This window comes from Thermobia domestica, chromosome 3, assembly GCF_964235325.1.
Source record: "Thermobia domestica chromosome 3, izTheDome1.hap1.1, whole genome shotgun sequence".
NCBI classification, from domain to species: domain Eukaryota; kingdom Metazoa; phylum Arthropoda; class Insecta; order Zygentoma; family Lepismatidae; genus Thermobia; species Thermobia domestica.
Genome location: NC_137456.1, coordinates 205411115 through 205427844, shown reverse-complemented (window position 1 = coordinate 205427844; position 16730 = coordinate 205411115). Strand labels below are relative to the sequence as shown.

At 35.3% G+C, this 16730-nt stretch overlaps 1 protein-coding gene across 6 annotated transcripts in view; it reads right to left on the bottom strand.

The window, feature by feature from the left end:
* The window catches only part of Ten-a (Teneurin-a transmembrane protein), a 1171522-nt gene that overhangs the window by 316848 nt on the left and 837944 nt on the right, over positions 1–16730 (bottom strand). For all 6 annotated transcript variants that reach the window (XM_081752112.1, XM_081752114.1, XM_081752113.1 and 3 more), the window contains one exon: positions 10415–10662. In XM_081752112.1, the coding sequence (XP_081608238.1) occupies positions 10415–10662 (248 nt within the window). The remainder of the gene's footprint in view (positions 1–10414; positions 10663–16730) is intronic.

Below are 16730 nucleotides of genomic sequence, written 5' to 3'. Positions count from 1 at the left end.
GCAAGGTGCATAGTTTTGTGTTATTTCATGTCAAGACTTACAACAGTCTATCTAAATTTTTGGATGGACTTCTCTCACATACCTAAAATTAGGCATCATGCGGCACTCCTACAAAGTTGATCAGGGACACGACAAAATTCAAACAGAGTACATGGTTCACTCTAAATTTTGGCAGGAGAGTAATATATATTATATTTAGCCCAGGGCTCTTATAATTAATTCTTCCAGACGTATTTATAAATTTAAATGGACATCTTGGGCGACTCGATATATGCCTTCGTCATTTAGAGGTTACAGCAATTATGGATGGACTCTTAGAAACTTTTCTGTGAAAAGTTATAAGGATTTTTGACGATTATCGAATTTGACAATTGGATCCTTCTAGCGGCCTTCGTGTCATTTTAAACTTTTATCTCTGAAGATTGTAACATTTTCTTTTTATTTGATCCGGTGTGTTACGTTTATCACCTAAATTTCAAGGTTCCTATTATGTTGCAGCAATCATATTTTAGTTTCTCAGATGAGCCATAGGGAATTTTAACACTTAAAAATACTTCATAAAATGCTTAGGAAAAAATAGTTCCCAACCTGAGGGCGTAAAGAGCGAACAAAGGAACGTAAGTCGTCAGAATACATTACATTAACAATTGCAAATATTACGAATATTTTTACAAAGAGGCGTTGAACTAAATACCTACAAACCAAAACAGCTACTGACAACTGAGTAGGAACTGTGATTTCATTAGAAACAAAGCAGATAGAAGATAGCACTACACTATTCACTTGAGATTTGGAGGAGGAGTGTAAAGTCATCAGTTCGAACAATTTCTCTAATTCTGGGTTCCCAATCACTATCAAGTTCTGGTAAAAAATATTATCAAAAATAATAAACCATTCACTGTGAATCATTTATTGTAAAACTTCTGTGGGAATATTCTGCATGAAAGTCAGAAATATTTCACTGAAAATTTAAGTTTTAAAATATATGATTATTCGAGGTGGGAATCTCGTGGAGTATTTCATGTCCCTCTCTGTGAGTGGTAGAACTATCCACAGATAGTATGCGAATTACCAAGGATTAACGGAAAACCCTGTGGTAGTGGATGACCCTCCATAACTTTTTCATTTGTCATGTTCAGGAGTAATGTGTAATTTGGAAAGAAGGGGGAATATAATTAATCCAAGTTACTTTTTCGCCTAAAACTGATTTATTTTTATTCTAATGCCACGAGTAATTTTCTGAAAATAGTTCATACTCTCTCCTCCTGAAAATGATTAAAGTATTTCGAAGGAGGAAGTTATTGATTTGTAAGGGGCATGATTGGTAATTTTCATCCCCTAAATTCATTTTACTTTCATTTATATCTTGACTCGAGAGACACCTAAGTGATCAGGTCAAGAATTGCTGTAGCCAAAGAGGCATTTAATAAGAGAAGATGGACGGAGAGAGTAACAAATAAAGATGAAGAAGAAGAGCATGTAGAAGAGAAGAGGATGATTTAAGCCAGCATCCTTCGTAGGAAGACAAATTGATTTGGACACACCTTGCGAAAAAAATTATCTTCTTCATACCGCCACGGAAGCAAAGATGGAAGGAAAGCAAGGAGTAGGAAGAAGAAGAACACAATTGATCTATTATTTGAAAAATAGAAGAAAATATTGGGAGCAAGAGAGAGGAATCTGAAGATCGAGAAAGTGGAAGAAACATTTCCAGGGACGACCCTTAAAAAACCTCAATCCTGGACCTACCAACATGCAGAATATTTAGTAATAATAATTTTGTTCTCGTTTTTCTTTCCCAAGTACCACAAACATCTGGTAAAATCTGCTAAATGCTTCAAAACATTCATTCTCTCGTACTTCATTTTGGGGAGTGGGAGGGGCGCAGAAATATTTACTGAATAATTAACTAATAATAAGAATGCTTTTATTCACTGTAGGTGGCGGATAAAAGGGAGATATTAACATAAAGAAGAGAAAAGCATGGATTAAACCTAAAGATAGCCACTACTTGATTTGGGGGTGAGAGAGGCATGTCAGAAAAAATAGAGTATCGTCATGGACCATGAGGGGATGGGCATTGCTGTGAGGAGGCATATTAAATGTTTTTTGTTGATTAGTAACAGAAATGCAGTGGAAGTTTAACTCCAATAGTTTGTTGGTAATAATAGATATTAGTTACTGTTTACAATGTGAAGCACATATTTATATAAACAGAAACAAACTTCGACAGTAAATGAAAAAAAGGAATACATTTCTTTAGTATATAAATCCTAAAAGATTTGTCTTGTCATTCAACACTGTGGTTATTCTTAATTTCTAGGAATCGCACCGTTTATAATTGAAAGATGTACCTTCAGACAGGAGATTGTAAGAAAGTGACAGTGAGGGAGAAGATAAAAAACAGCAGAGGGAAAGATTCGTTTGTCAGAGTGGACTGATAGACCAAATTAACTAACTAACAAACAAACAAAAATATTATTGACCTACGAAAAAATAGTGAGGAGACAGGTTACAGTAAAGAAAATAAACATAGACAAAAAGTTAGCTTTAATAAACAAACTGTATCATATAAGCTGCTAATAGAAATATTTTTTTAGCTTCTCTTCCTTTATTTATTTACTTATTTTGGACACTTTCATAAGCTCCATCCTTGGTTTTATATTTCAGAATACGGCTAATGTTTATATATAAAAGAAGTCCTGAGTGAGTGAGTGAATCACTAACAACAAATGAATGCGCAGGCCAAACCGCTTACGCTAGAAACTTGAAATTTAGCCAGGGCAATAGGATTTCTGACGCAAAGTACCACTAACGAAGATTTTTGGAAATTCGACCGAGAAGGGGGAAAATAGGGGTGGCAATTATTATATTAAAATGTCTATATCTCGGAATCTCATAAGGGTATAGACATCAAATTTGGTAGTTGCCTAGAAGAAAGAAAGGGATTGAGATGGAAAAGTAGCGAGGATTACAACCATTACAATAAAATGCCCATTTCTCGTGTTCCCTTAATGTTAGACATATAAGATTTGGTGTTTGGATCCTTAATTTAAAATAATTATGTACGAATTTCATAGATTTTTTTGATATTTATCCTAGAAGAGAAGAAAAGAAGTGAGGTTGCAATTATTATATATTTTGAAACCGCTTAAAGTTAGAAACATTAAAATGCGTCTTTCATACTTTTCATTTAAAATGATTAAACACACGTTTAAGCGTTTTTACGTCTTTGATTTAGAATGGAACGAGGTAGGGGCTCATACGAAACATTCGATTTATTTTTTCTGGGACCTCGAGTTCAGACGAATTCTATGTGAAAGAGGCTGAAGAAAGAACCCAAAATATTGCCCAACGTAACACGTGGGACCATTTGCTACTTGCAGGTAATGGTGAACGACGTCTTAAATTTCTGAGCTATGCATTTTTCTTTATTTACTCTACTAATATTTCACAGTATAAGTATGTATAAAGTGCAATGCTTCGTATTATTTATATTTAATTTCAGATCTTTTTCTTTAGACGATTTCAAGAAAATATTCTAGTTTTCTTGGTCTAACTCAGCAAATCTACATATATGCAAATACTCGTACACAACATTTATGTCTATCTTTTGCTGTATTTTAAAATGGAATTAGTTGGAATGAGACTGTTCATGCGACTTTGAATTTCGAGAATAAGTTCTTCTTATTTGAATTCCATAGGGCCAATCCAAATGAAGTGATTCAATGAGGGTTACTGGACCATTTTCTTTTATATTTCTTTACATGCTATTACCATATTCATTAGCAGTACAAAAATGAATTTTTAAGAATTTAATCCCAGTCCACTTGTCAGTTGCGGCATTTTATTTTATTTATTTATTTATTTATTTATTATTTTTACTTCTTTTGAGTACCGGGTGCTAATTAGTGACTGTAGACATTAGCATAAACTTGTATATCTTAGGACTGCATCATTCAAAAATATTACAAGACATACAATTTTCTTCAGCACATTGTCTTCTTTATTTTTATCTCTTAGAATGAAAACCCTTAACTGAACCGTAATAGGTGAATATTACTCCTTAAGTTCAGTGTCAAATTTTAAAGAGGATTCAATTTTTTAAGAATTGAAGTTTATAATAAACGGGTGAATATCAAAGTTGATTTTTTTAAAATTATGGTAGTGTAGTACTTTACGCCTTCTTTTTCTATGTTTTACCAGGAATCGAGGTATCTCCATTTACCTTTTTATCGCAGAGGACCCCTGAGTTGCTTATATACTGAAGTTGGAGGTGGGTTGCTTTCTTAATACCCACAGTTGCCTATATAACAGAATACGGATCTCTCTATTTTATCTTTAGTGTCCATGGTATAGATTACATTAGAATTGACGTTTATTACCTAGGTACCTTCCCTTGTGAGTTTCCAAAGAGATTGCTCTCTACATTATTTTGTCATTTGTGTGTCAACATGCAAATTAATTATTTTATATACATTGTAATAGCAAGGGTAGTTATAGAGGTTTTGCCCATAGCTATCTTTGTTCCCGTAACTTGAACTTGATTAAGCCGAGAAACATGCGAGCATCGCAAAATCTGATGAGCTTCTTTCTTTTCCGCCATTAACCTTCGCTCCAAACGTTAGGATTTCCGTATATGAACATGTAGTGTTTATTGCCTTTATTTTTGTTTAATTCTTTATTTTAATGTTGAAAATGGTTACATGTATATCTTATGAGCTAGTTCTCATTACCTTCAGTGAGACTCGTCCTTTTATTCTCATTGAGTTTCGCGCTTACTCGGTCTTGGAATCACATCCTTCAATGAGGATCGCACGCAGTAGCTTATTTGGAGCTTTCACTCACTAATTTCGGTAGGGCATGTGCTTATTTGGGCTCAGGCCCACTACACTCAGTGGGATGTGGACTCACTACATTCAGTAGGGCTCGGTCTCAATATCACAATGAGCCTTGTGATCAATGATGTCTGCGGAGCTTGCACTCATTTGTGTTCGGGATCATCGCTTTCAGTAGGGCAAGCGCTCCTTATTCTCGTTTAAATTCGTGCTTACTCTGGCTCGACCTCACACTTTTAAATAAGAGTCGCACTTGCTAGTCCTTTTGAAGCTAGTGCCTCTTTCGGACGCGCGCTTACCTGGGTCTTACCTCACTACACTCAGTGGGGATCGGACTTACTGACGATAGTGGGGCTTGCTTATATTTACTTGTGATCGAGTTCATTATCTTGAGTGGGGATCGCGCTTACTATTCTCATTGAAGCTCGGGCTTACTCGAAATCGGGATCACCTTCAACGAGGGGAGCGCTTACTCGGGCTCATACTCACTCTACAAAGACGCTCGCACTCATTAACCTCCTTAGAGGCTACTCTCACTAATATCTTTTCGGCATGCACCTACTTGGACTCAAACTCACTACATTCAGTGGGGTTAGGGCTCACTAATTTCAGTTGAACAAGTGCTCAGTCGCGCTTGCCCTCACTTCCCTCAACTGGGCTCGGGCTCACAGCCATCAATGGGACTTGAGCTCACTGATGACACTAGGGTTTGCACTCATTTAGGTTCGATTTCATTATCTTCAGTAGGGCTCACGCTAACTATTATCACTGAGGCTCCCGTTTACTTGGGCTCAGGCTCACATCTTTCAGCGAGGCTTGAACTCACTAGTTTCTTGGAGATCGCGGTCTCTAATTTTGCTCGGGAACGTGCTCACTTGGACTCGGGCTTACTACCATTTAGTGGAGCTTGCGCGCACTAATCTCAATTGCATTAGCGCTCGAATTCACTACCCTCAGTGGGGCTCAAGCTCACTTTGAGTTGCGCTCACTAACTCTATTTGTTCTCGGACTCGCTAACCTCAAATGGGCTTGCGCTTTATCTCACTTTATTTAACTGGCCGGATTCATTGCTCTTAACGGGACTTGTGCTCCCTACCTTCAGTAGGTTTGCACTCACTTGGGCTCACGCACATTTTCATAAGCGATTGCACTCATTTACCTTCAATGGAATTCGGATTTATTACTTTCAGTGGGGCTTGAGCTCACTCAGAATTGCGTTAATAATTTCATTTATTCTTGCGCTTACTTAGGCTCGAACTTCCTAACCACAAATAGGCTCGAGTTTGGCTCACTTCCGTCAAATGGGCTTGGGCTCACTACCCTCAGTTAGACTTGCTTTCACTTGAGCTCGGTGCAATAATTTCGTGGGACTTGGAGTCGTTACCTTCACTGGACGTTCAGTGAGACTCGCGCTTACTTGGGATCGGACTTAGGCCTACAAGGCTCAAGTGGCTTCGCAATCAGCCTCACTTCCGATTGTTTGCTTAATATGAAAGAACGTAAGATATTACAATTTTTAACTTTAACTTATGAAACATTCATTATAGTTAAGATAACAAAAATGGCGGAACAAGCATGGCGAATCTGTGTCGTATGACTTCATGATTTTGGAGTACGGGCACATTCTCTATTTTATAGAGATGCAAGGGCTCGGAAAAAAACCGGCTTTTTTGAAAAAAAAACTCGGTTTTTTCTGCTTCGCTTTTTTGCTTGGGAAATTTTGGGCTTTTTTGAAAATTTTGCTTTAAACTGATAAAGCAGACTTTGTTTCGCTTCTCTACAACAAAAAGAACTCATTTAAATACTGGTTGATGCAGATAATAATATGAAACCTCGAAAATAAACCATGAATTTCAAAAAGATTTTTTAAAATTCTTAACATATTTACATTATGAATTCCAAAGGATTAACTAATGTATGTAATAATATTTTAACCTCTTATATACAACAAGTACTTTAAAAATGATACACAAATAACTAGCAAAATTGTATGTAGTATTTTTACTTCAAAATATCACACACCCTCTTTTTGAAGCAAAGTAAAGAAAAACATGAGAGAAATCTGCACATCAAGAGCTTCGTTTCGGGTGGTTCTGTACAGTCTTGAAATTTTTCAGTTAAGTTTTAATTTTCATATACATTGAATGAATATTTCGAACAAGTTTTTCACTGATTGATCACATGCGTAATAATCTGTTACCACCTATCAGGTGCTTCGGATCTGCAAAATCGGTAAAGCTCCCAAATTCTGTAATGCACTGACTGCTAGTTAAGCTTGTTCAGAATCGGGAAAGTATCGAATTTTCTGTTCATGGATCATATACGTAATAGACGGTTCATCTGAGCGTATGGTTTCCTAGGCTGTAGAATATATAACCACCATCACAGTTTACCCAATGCTGAAGGTTTCTAAATTTTTAACAAGAAAATTCAACATATAGTTACGAAATTTTATATATATATATATATATATATATATATATATATATATATATATATATATATATATATATATATATATATAAAAGAAAAACTATGGAATACATTTAAAAAGAGTGGAAGAATCAATCACTGTTCCAATTCACAAGAAAGACGACAAAACTGATTGTAATAATTATCGAGGCATTTCTCTTAACATTCTATTAATAAGATTGACCCCATACGCAGATGAAATTATTGAAGATTATCAGTGTGAATTTAGTCGAAATCGACCAGATATTTACCATTCGACAAATACTCGAAAAGAAATGGGCATATATTACCCAGTACATCAACTGTTTATTGATTTTAGACAGGCTTAGAACTCGGTCTGGAGGGAAACATTGTACAACATTCTTACAGAATTTGGAATACCGAAAAAGCTAGATTTATTAAGTGTTTAAATGAATTCCAGAGTAAAGTCCGAGTAGAAAAATGCGAGCTTCCACGTCGAGATTGGCCTGAAACAAGGATATGCGTTATCGCCGTTATTATTCAGCTTTGTTCCGGAGTACGCTTCCCAAAAAAAAAAAAAAAAAAAAAAAAAAAAAAAAAAAAAAAAAGATAGGAACCAGGGCCTAGAGTTGAATGGTATTCACCAGGTTATGGTGTATGCTTATGATGTAAATCTGATAGAACGATCGAAAGAAATGCAGAGGTCTTATCAAACGCTTGTAGGGACATGAGTAAATGCAGAGAAATCTAAATAGAAGGAAGTTCACAAGGAAGTTACGGCAAATCATGTATGCGTTAAAATGTCAATTAATACTTTCGACATAGTGGATACTTTCAAATATCTTGGATCAGTATTACCAGACCAAAATCATACCCACAAAGAAATTAAATGTCGACTAAAATCAGGGAATTCTTGTTATTATTCAGTTCAAAATATTTTGTCGTCGCGAATTCTGTCAAGGAATTTAAAGCTTAAAATATATAGAATGATAATCATGCCTGTTATACTTTATGGTTATGAAACATGGTCGCTCACGCTCAGGGAAGAACGCAGACTGAAATTATTTGTGAATAAAATTTTGAGACGAATATTTGGACCCAAGAGGAAGGGAAATGGGGAATGGCGGAAACTTCATAAGGAGGAACTACATAATTTATACGGTTTACCAAACATCGTTAGAGTCATCAAGTCTAGGAGGCTCAGGTGAGCAGGTCATGTAACCAGAATGGAAGAAAGTAGGAACGCTTTCAAAGTTTTAACTGGAAATCCAATCGGGAAACGTTCATTAGGAAAATCTAGGCCCAGATGGGAGGACAATATTAAGATGGATCTAGCAGAAATAGGAATACAGAGTAGAAACTGGATTGAATTGGATAAGGACAGAAGTCAATAGAGAGCTTTTGTGGCCATAGAGAAAGAGAGACAGAGAATACATTTAAGTTAAGCCCAACTGAACAACAGACATGAGTGAGTGGTTAGCTTTTGCGCTTCTATCATGAAGTCCGGGAATTAACCACGCATTCGACCATTTTGACAGAAGTTTTTCTTAATTCCTTGTGTGAATATAGAGATAGTGCGTGTACTGTGAGTCCTGGCCGACTTCCTTTCTTCTCATTAATCCAATGTTCTCGGGATTCCTGCCGGAGTGAGTGTTGCTGTGCTGAGCTTTCGTTACCATACAGCGGCAACATCTTCAGAGCTATGTGTTGGAGTGTGCTGGTCGTACAACTTATATTCTGCCGACTTCCTTTCTTTTCGTTTTTAAATCTTTGTTATTATTAATTACCAGCAGTGACGGATTTGCGAAGAGGGTTAGGGTGGGGATGTCTTCCGGATTGAAGCCTCTACCCCGAAATTACGGAATTTCTAAAACAAACTAAAAATTTGTTTTGCCTTTACTCATAAACTTCAAGCTGTCTTCAAATAAAAAATTAGGAATTTTTAGAAAAACTAAGCATTAATAAGAAAAGCCCCTCCGAAAATACTCTTCTAAATCCGCCACTGATTATCAGTATAAAATGGTCTTCAAGGTTGTATCTGGAAGATTATAGTTGAATATACAAACGAAACATAATATTTGTTATGCCTGTACTCATAAACTTAAGCTGCTCTTAAATAAAAGTTAGAAATTTTTAGAAAAAACAAACATTATTCAGAAAAAAAACCCTTCCAAATATTTTTCTAAATCCGATACTGATTGTTTCTATCAAATGGTATTGAAGGTTGTATCTGGAAGATTATTGTTAAATCATTGCACAGCTACAGTATAACGGAAATGTGGAAGTACGCTCTGATGGATATATTGAAAAACGTAAGATTAATTATGTGCTAGAAGCTAGAGTACTAAGCTCTAAGAAGTGAAACACGGATGACTAAAAAGAAATGATCTAGAGAAGAAAAATGTCGATAATTCAGAAGTTAAAATCAAGTTAAATAGCTTCTAAAAATGCCCTCAAATACTACGTATTTTATGTTTACTTTAATTCATAAACCATGTGCTCCATCCATCATGATGGTGAATTCCAGAGCGAAATATGGCATCCAGGTCATGGAATCTTATTTAACTTTAGAGTATACTATAAGAAAGCTATTTAAACAGAAAAATCATGAAAATGAAAAAAGCCAAAATTTCCAAAATTCTCGTTTTTTCCCAAAAAAGCCGGCTTTTTATGTGCAAAAAACCAGCGATTCAAAAAAAGCCGGCTTTTTTGCATCTCTACTATTTTATAACATCCTTGGGTAATAGTATTAACGAAGACACGGTTACTCAGAGGTAGAGCAGTTATCTCTGGTGTAAAGGATTTTAATTAGATCTCAGACTACGTGAACTTGTAAATGAACAACGTAGTGTCCTGTTTTTTCTCAGAGTTTCTCCAATTTCCTCTCACTTTTTTATTTCTGTAATTCTTCCAAAAGCATGCACTTGTCCCTGTCATCTTTTTCTTTTTTCCACAAGGTATAACTATTGGATGTTAAACTAAGGATTTCGTTTCAATAGTGTACTGACGTAACAATCACATAGTAAAGATAATCTCATATCTGAAAACAATATAATATATGCATGTATATGTACTAAATGCAATGAAATGAAAATTGGATACTGTGCTTGAAATTATGCAGAAGTGTCTATTTTTGTACTTACCTCCGAAATAAGCGAGCATCGCTGTAAGAGCAACGGAAAGAAGGATGAGCGCAATGCTGACGCACTTCCACGAGCACCTGTGCTGACATCTCTTGTCAATGTGGAAGCGAGAAGGTGAATAGGGAGAGTAAGGAGATGCTGCGTTATGAGCCAAGCTATTTCTCACGGGGAACACAGGCATCACAATAGGGGCAGAGGGAGCCACCGCCAAGTGCTGGTTGCCCGCCACTGGATTTTGAGGTGTCAACCTGCAATAGAACAAGGTAACTAAATTAATAACATTTACCTAATATTAATATGTATAAATCACAATTAAAAAAAACATAAATTAGATAAAATCAATGGATGCGGCTTACGCATACTATTGAAGGGATATACGGCACGCACAGGGCCGTCGCGTGGGCGGGATGACCGGAGCAATTGCCCCGGGCGCCGCGACCACAGGGGGCGCCGGAACGACAAATAAAGGAAATTCAAGGAATTCAGATTATATTGGTAATTGAATTTTTTAAAATTAATGTTAATTCAGATATTTTAATAGTGAAGGCCATGACTAAGTAAAATGTATTAATTTATTTCATAAGGACAGCGCAACAGGCTTAATGCTCAGTTATAGTGTCGTGTACATAATTATCTAACATACATTATTATACATACACAAATGAACATTTCCATATATATATATTCTTGTTTGTGCTGATTGTGCTGAATTTTGTCTACAGAAATTGACCAGTCCTCTCCCCTTTCATTACGCGAGTAAAACATTCTATATCATTCGCTGTTCAGCTCCTCATTACTTCCCCACCTAACTTTATATACTCCTACCAATTCCAGTATATATAGTTTCATTTCTTCTTTAAGATTTTCTAACTTCCCTCCCTGTAACATGTTACATACGTTTTACGTTCCTATCCTAAACCTTTTGCTCTTGTTTGTCTTCCTTTCTCTGTCTATCCTCCCCACATTGTTACTCTCTTACCCGATTGTCTTTCTCAAAACATCCTGCTCCGTGAGATCCGAATCGAGAGATATTTTACTTCCAGAACTATATTTTGACCTGCGAAAGACTATTATACATACGTTCTGTTTCTGCTGTGAGCAAACTAGGAAAAATATAGTAATAGTTTCCTGTTGTCTTCCACCTTGCAGTATCCCAGCCGTTAAAGTCACTCTGACTACCCTTGGGACTAATGTCCAAGTTTCCGTACCTATCACTATGATTTCCGCAACTTGGCTACTGAAGAACTATTGCTTTCTCCTAGAACACTCTTCGTGTGGCCACCTCCATTTAAACCAATTCGGTAGGGGTGGCCCTACTGCTCTGCCGAAAAAGCTCTAAATTTCACTGTAGCACGTAATCCTCCCGACCTGACATAATAAATAGATATTGGTTATAAAATGAAGCAAAAATGTGCCAAAAGTTTCTATTCATTCTTGTAATGTGTATGTAAGTGTTGAAGTAGTATCTTCTTTCTGAGATGTGGAAATTTCCATTACTGTAATTTTTGTGTGCTTTCACTCATATACTAGGAACATAACTATATTGGAGGCAATTAAAAAGAGAAACAGAAACTGGTTCGAACACTGGGGAGAAATTATATTCTGAAGGAAGTGATAGAAAGTAAGGAAGAAGGAAAAAGACAAAGAGTGAGTAATACTCGCCAATTGATGGATATTGTTAAAAAAAATAATTACTATGCCAAGACGAAGAGATTAGCTAAGGACTAGAAGCTTCCCGAGTTTTTGCAAGCGACCTGCCAATGATGTAGGGTACCCACGAGAAGAGACAAGAAGGAATTTTCGTAAAAAAATATAAGATAAGATAGAGTTCTTTCAACAGAAACAGAATCACTTTCCGAAATGAGATATCGCTTTCACAACACGTTTTCAACAAGAGGCAGCCTCAGTTCTTGTCTCGTGCGGAGCCTACATTTATGGCAAACTAGTTTTGACGATGACACATAATATGTACTCCTTTAGTACAAATTAAATTTGCAGACCTCTCAGTTTGTCTAGTATCTAGAGCGCACTCCTTTGGAGCAATGGGTCCCGGTTCGATTACCGGAGGAAGAGCTTTAAACGTATTACAGTGGTTCGTATTCCACCTCAAACTATAAGCCTACGTCTCATATAACCATGATGATGAAAAGAGACGCTAAAATTGAAATAGACAAATAAACAACAATTAAAAGTTGTTTATGACTGAGTGCAATTACAGACGCAATATTAGACTACTGTATTTATCTACACAATTTTAACATTTTGTGAATATATGTGTTGGTGTATATAAAATGCTTAATTTTGGAGGTTAAACATTTCCTAATTGTAAGTTAAATAATGCCCTTAGCCAATATTTACATGGTGAAACATTCAGTGTTCTTTGTCCATTGGTTAAAAAATTAAAGGACGTATTAAGATACATTGTCCATCCTGTATATATAGTGTTCCACTCTCTATGCTTTAACTCTTGTGTTAGCTCATATTTGATAGCAAATTATATTATCTCGAAAAATGTCGTGAAACCGAAGTACATTCTAACATAAAGATTCTCAATGAGTGAACCACGAGATTCGCCAAGAAACTTCTGACACTTCGATATTTTTTGTTAAAAAGAAATAATAATTATTTTTTAGAAAATAAATAAGAAAAATATTCGAGAGCATAAACATACTTGCAGCGAATTTACTCATTTACAAAGGAAGTTTTCACTTACTAACATGAAACTTGGACTTAATATTACGCTACGTTAGTATCCTATTGGGGAATCACTAGGCCATAAGTAGGAGCGGTTGAGAACCATCAGTGATTAATGATCGTATACGGTTTAGGGTAGTGGAAATCTTTGCTTTGAGTTAATTAAGTTATTTAAATTGCGCCACAAAAAGTTGATTGTAGATAAATTAATATTTTCATAGCATTAGTTTCATTGTCGGAAGTGGACTCGTCAAATGATGGAACTAGCTCCTTGTAACATTATATTTCCATTAAAACAATTTTCATCTATCTGCTTCATATAAATATATATAGTAGTTGAGTTTGAGTTTTACTCAACTACGATATATCGTAGTATACCTTAGTTATCTTTCATTCCTGTTATCTTTCATTGTATTTTCATTATATGAAACAGTATTACATTTATTTATTATGTTAAAAATCAAACACAAAAAAGATATCTTTAACTATTATATTAATGGGTCTATACTATACTATACTACACTATACTGCTACTACTACTACTACTAATAATAACAACAACAATAATAAAAAATAAAAAAAACTGTTGTGCTAATATGTCTTTTCTATGTTTTATCAGCGAATATTTTTTGTTTCACCATATTGCTTACTTTACATAGAAGTTCGAAACTAGCTACTCATAGTAAGCTCCATGATTAATCTTACCACTGCTACTATTGCTACCAAACTGAAACACCATAGGGTCACTAAATTTCCTTGCTGTTACGTTTTGTGACTTTATGTGAAACGCCAATTGCAGGTTCGTGTTTATCACACGCACAAATTGAGATGCACTATTGTATTACTTTTTTAAATTATTATATCATATATAAATCTCTCAAGGTTTAACGCACTTGAAAATATATCGCTCTGAGCTAGTGTTCTACATCGTCGATCATAAAATGGAACTTTATTAAATTTTTCGTAGTTTTATGTAACCAATAATAAATAATTTGAACATCCAATGGAAGCAGTATTGAAGAGGGAACTGAAATGTTTGAGCATAGTGTTAAAATCATAACAGTATTAAGCTCGATAAAATTAGGCAAAGAAAGAGAACAGAAGCTGATGATAGAAATTTCCAAAAACGGACCTCACTTTGATTTATTCAAAAGTTATTCTGATATTATAGTAGTAATGTAACATATTCTCGGAAAGTCACATATAATCTTTAAAATCTACGAAGCTCGTACAATTCATTCTTGTTGAACTTTCTGCCAATTAGAAAGCTCAACAAAACTTGCTGCTTAAAATAGAGAAAATTGCAAGTATACTATCTGGATGAATCCCAACAGAGATGCAAGAAGTTAGTTAAATCTAGATCTAGAATAACTAATGGATTGTCGTCATTGTTTATTCAGCCTCTATATTGAATCTGTCAAGCGTGATAGTCATTGTGGAAAGTGCACTACTATTACTACCTGATTAGTACGGTCTGGATTCTGTTCTGATCTGAGCTACCTTGTTAATTTCAGCTTGGCCTATTGCTGATCGACTTTGCATTTCCTTTTCTCTGTAGCTTTTCTGCAAATTAATTCAACCACAAATGGTTTACCATTATAATAACCGAAGTGTAACTGGATCACGTGAAATTTTATGAAATGTTGTTCTAAGGATTTGGTTGTTCTCGTATTAACCTATATTCAACAAGATGTAAAGCAGATTTAATAAGAAGTCAGCGTGAATACATGCAAATGTATCAACGCACAAATTATTTTCGTTTTAGAAATGTTGGGTGTACCTCTAAGACTCTTGTTGGCTTCTTTTTTTCGGGAGGGGGGATCTCCGTAGCTGTCTTGAAGTTTAGTTTCTGTCGCCGCTACTAGCACTCAAAAGAGTTTCTCGTTATATTTACTAATGCATATGCAGTCAACCTATCATATTTGATTTTTTTTCAGTTAAAGATTTAGAAAAAAAGCAAAACTATGAGGCGTGAATCTATTATTTTATGTGCAACATATCTCACAGGAATCAAAACCGAGTCTCACATTTCAAAGGTAGAAACACTATCCAGCTACACAAGGGAATACAATTTTTTCGTTAACCATACTTTAGTCTGAAGAATATATATGAACGGCTTGGGGAAGACAATGGCATGTCACATTTTCCAATTTTCGAGTAAACTGGAAAAGGAAGTTCAAAACTCCAAGCTTCCTCTGCCATCTGCAGATATAATTCCAAAATTAAACTACTTATATCTTACCCCTTCTATCTAATAACTCAATTTCACCGGAAGTAGGCTTACTACTGTCTTCCCCGAGCCTCTCATATATATTTCGATAATTGTGTATTTTTCTGATTTCAAATAGATGTACAGAAGAAGATAATAGAAGCTTCGAGTAAACTTTTGAATGTTATATCTTATCTTTGGGTAAGTAATAGTTAAACAAAAACTGAAGTTAAAGGTTTCATCATAATTTTGGACAATATCTTATTAACCTTACTATAAACTACCAACTTCTAGTGGTACAAGCTTTAGTAAGTGTATTCTTCAGTATTAGTTTCATCTTTATGTGGCGTGGTTATAGTACAGCATATTTTTTTTAGGATAACAATTGATTAATTTTTCTCAATTTTTCGGAAACTTTGCATCAATATTTACACTCGCTCATATGAGTTTGTTCAGCTCAATGAAACCTATCGATTTATATATGTCAACCTTTGGACACTATTTTTTCGGTAGATGCTGATAATATGAAGGGTAAGGGAAAAAAACAAGGAATGTCCATGTATGAGCTTTTTCGGGTGCTTTGTCCTATCTGTTGGTGACTCTTGGTACTATTTGACTGTATATGCCATGCATGCGTAGATGTAAAAATGTCTATGTAAAAGGGGGCAAAAGATGAAACTAACCCATTCTTTTTACGCGGTTTTCAATATTAAAACGTCGTTTTCTCGAAAATGCAATTTTGTGACATTCCTTCTTTTTTCCCCTTACCCTATGTAAAATTTATTCAACGAAGTTTCGGATACAGTGTATGCGAGACCAGTTTACACTGGAACCATAAAATCATAACAACAGCAATGGAGAAGGAAGTTGAAAAGTGTTCATCAAAGCTTCAGTTTAAAAGTAATGTAGAACTGAGAAAAATCCCTGGAAATCTTCTGGCATGATGTTTGGGCACCGTCTTTGGTCTCGGAACCTCACAGAGATCAGAATAAGAGCAAAAGTAAGATTCATTAGCCTACGCTTATTCGGTTAGTCACATAAACATCATATGTTCTTTTCAAGGTTCTGTTGAAAACAACGTTTTTATAATTGTTTCCAGTAGAAAAAGGATAAACTAAACTCTCTCTTTTCTTTCTTAAATGTTATACTTAGGTAAAAGAGTTATATTTTGCCACTTCGAGTATTGCAGATATGCCCGATAATAAATTAGTTTTGTTTCAGTAGTGAATTATGTAACGCAAATTTAGTTACACGTTACTCTTAGGAAGTATACTAAGGCGTCCGCGCCTCTTAGGAAGTATAATCTTGTCAGTAGTGACATACGTGTCGTGGACTGTCACCCTATGCTAAGACGATAATAGTTCTCTCTTACGATTTACGCTTCCCTTAGACACCAGTCTTAATCTGCAGTTA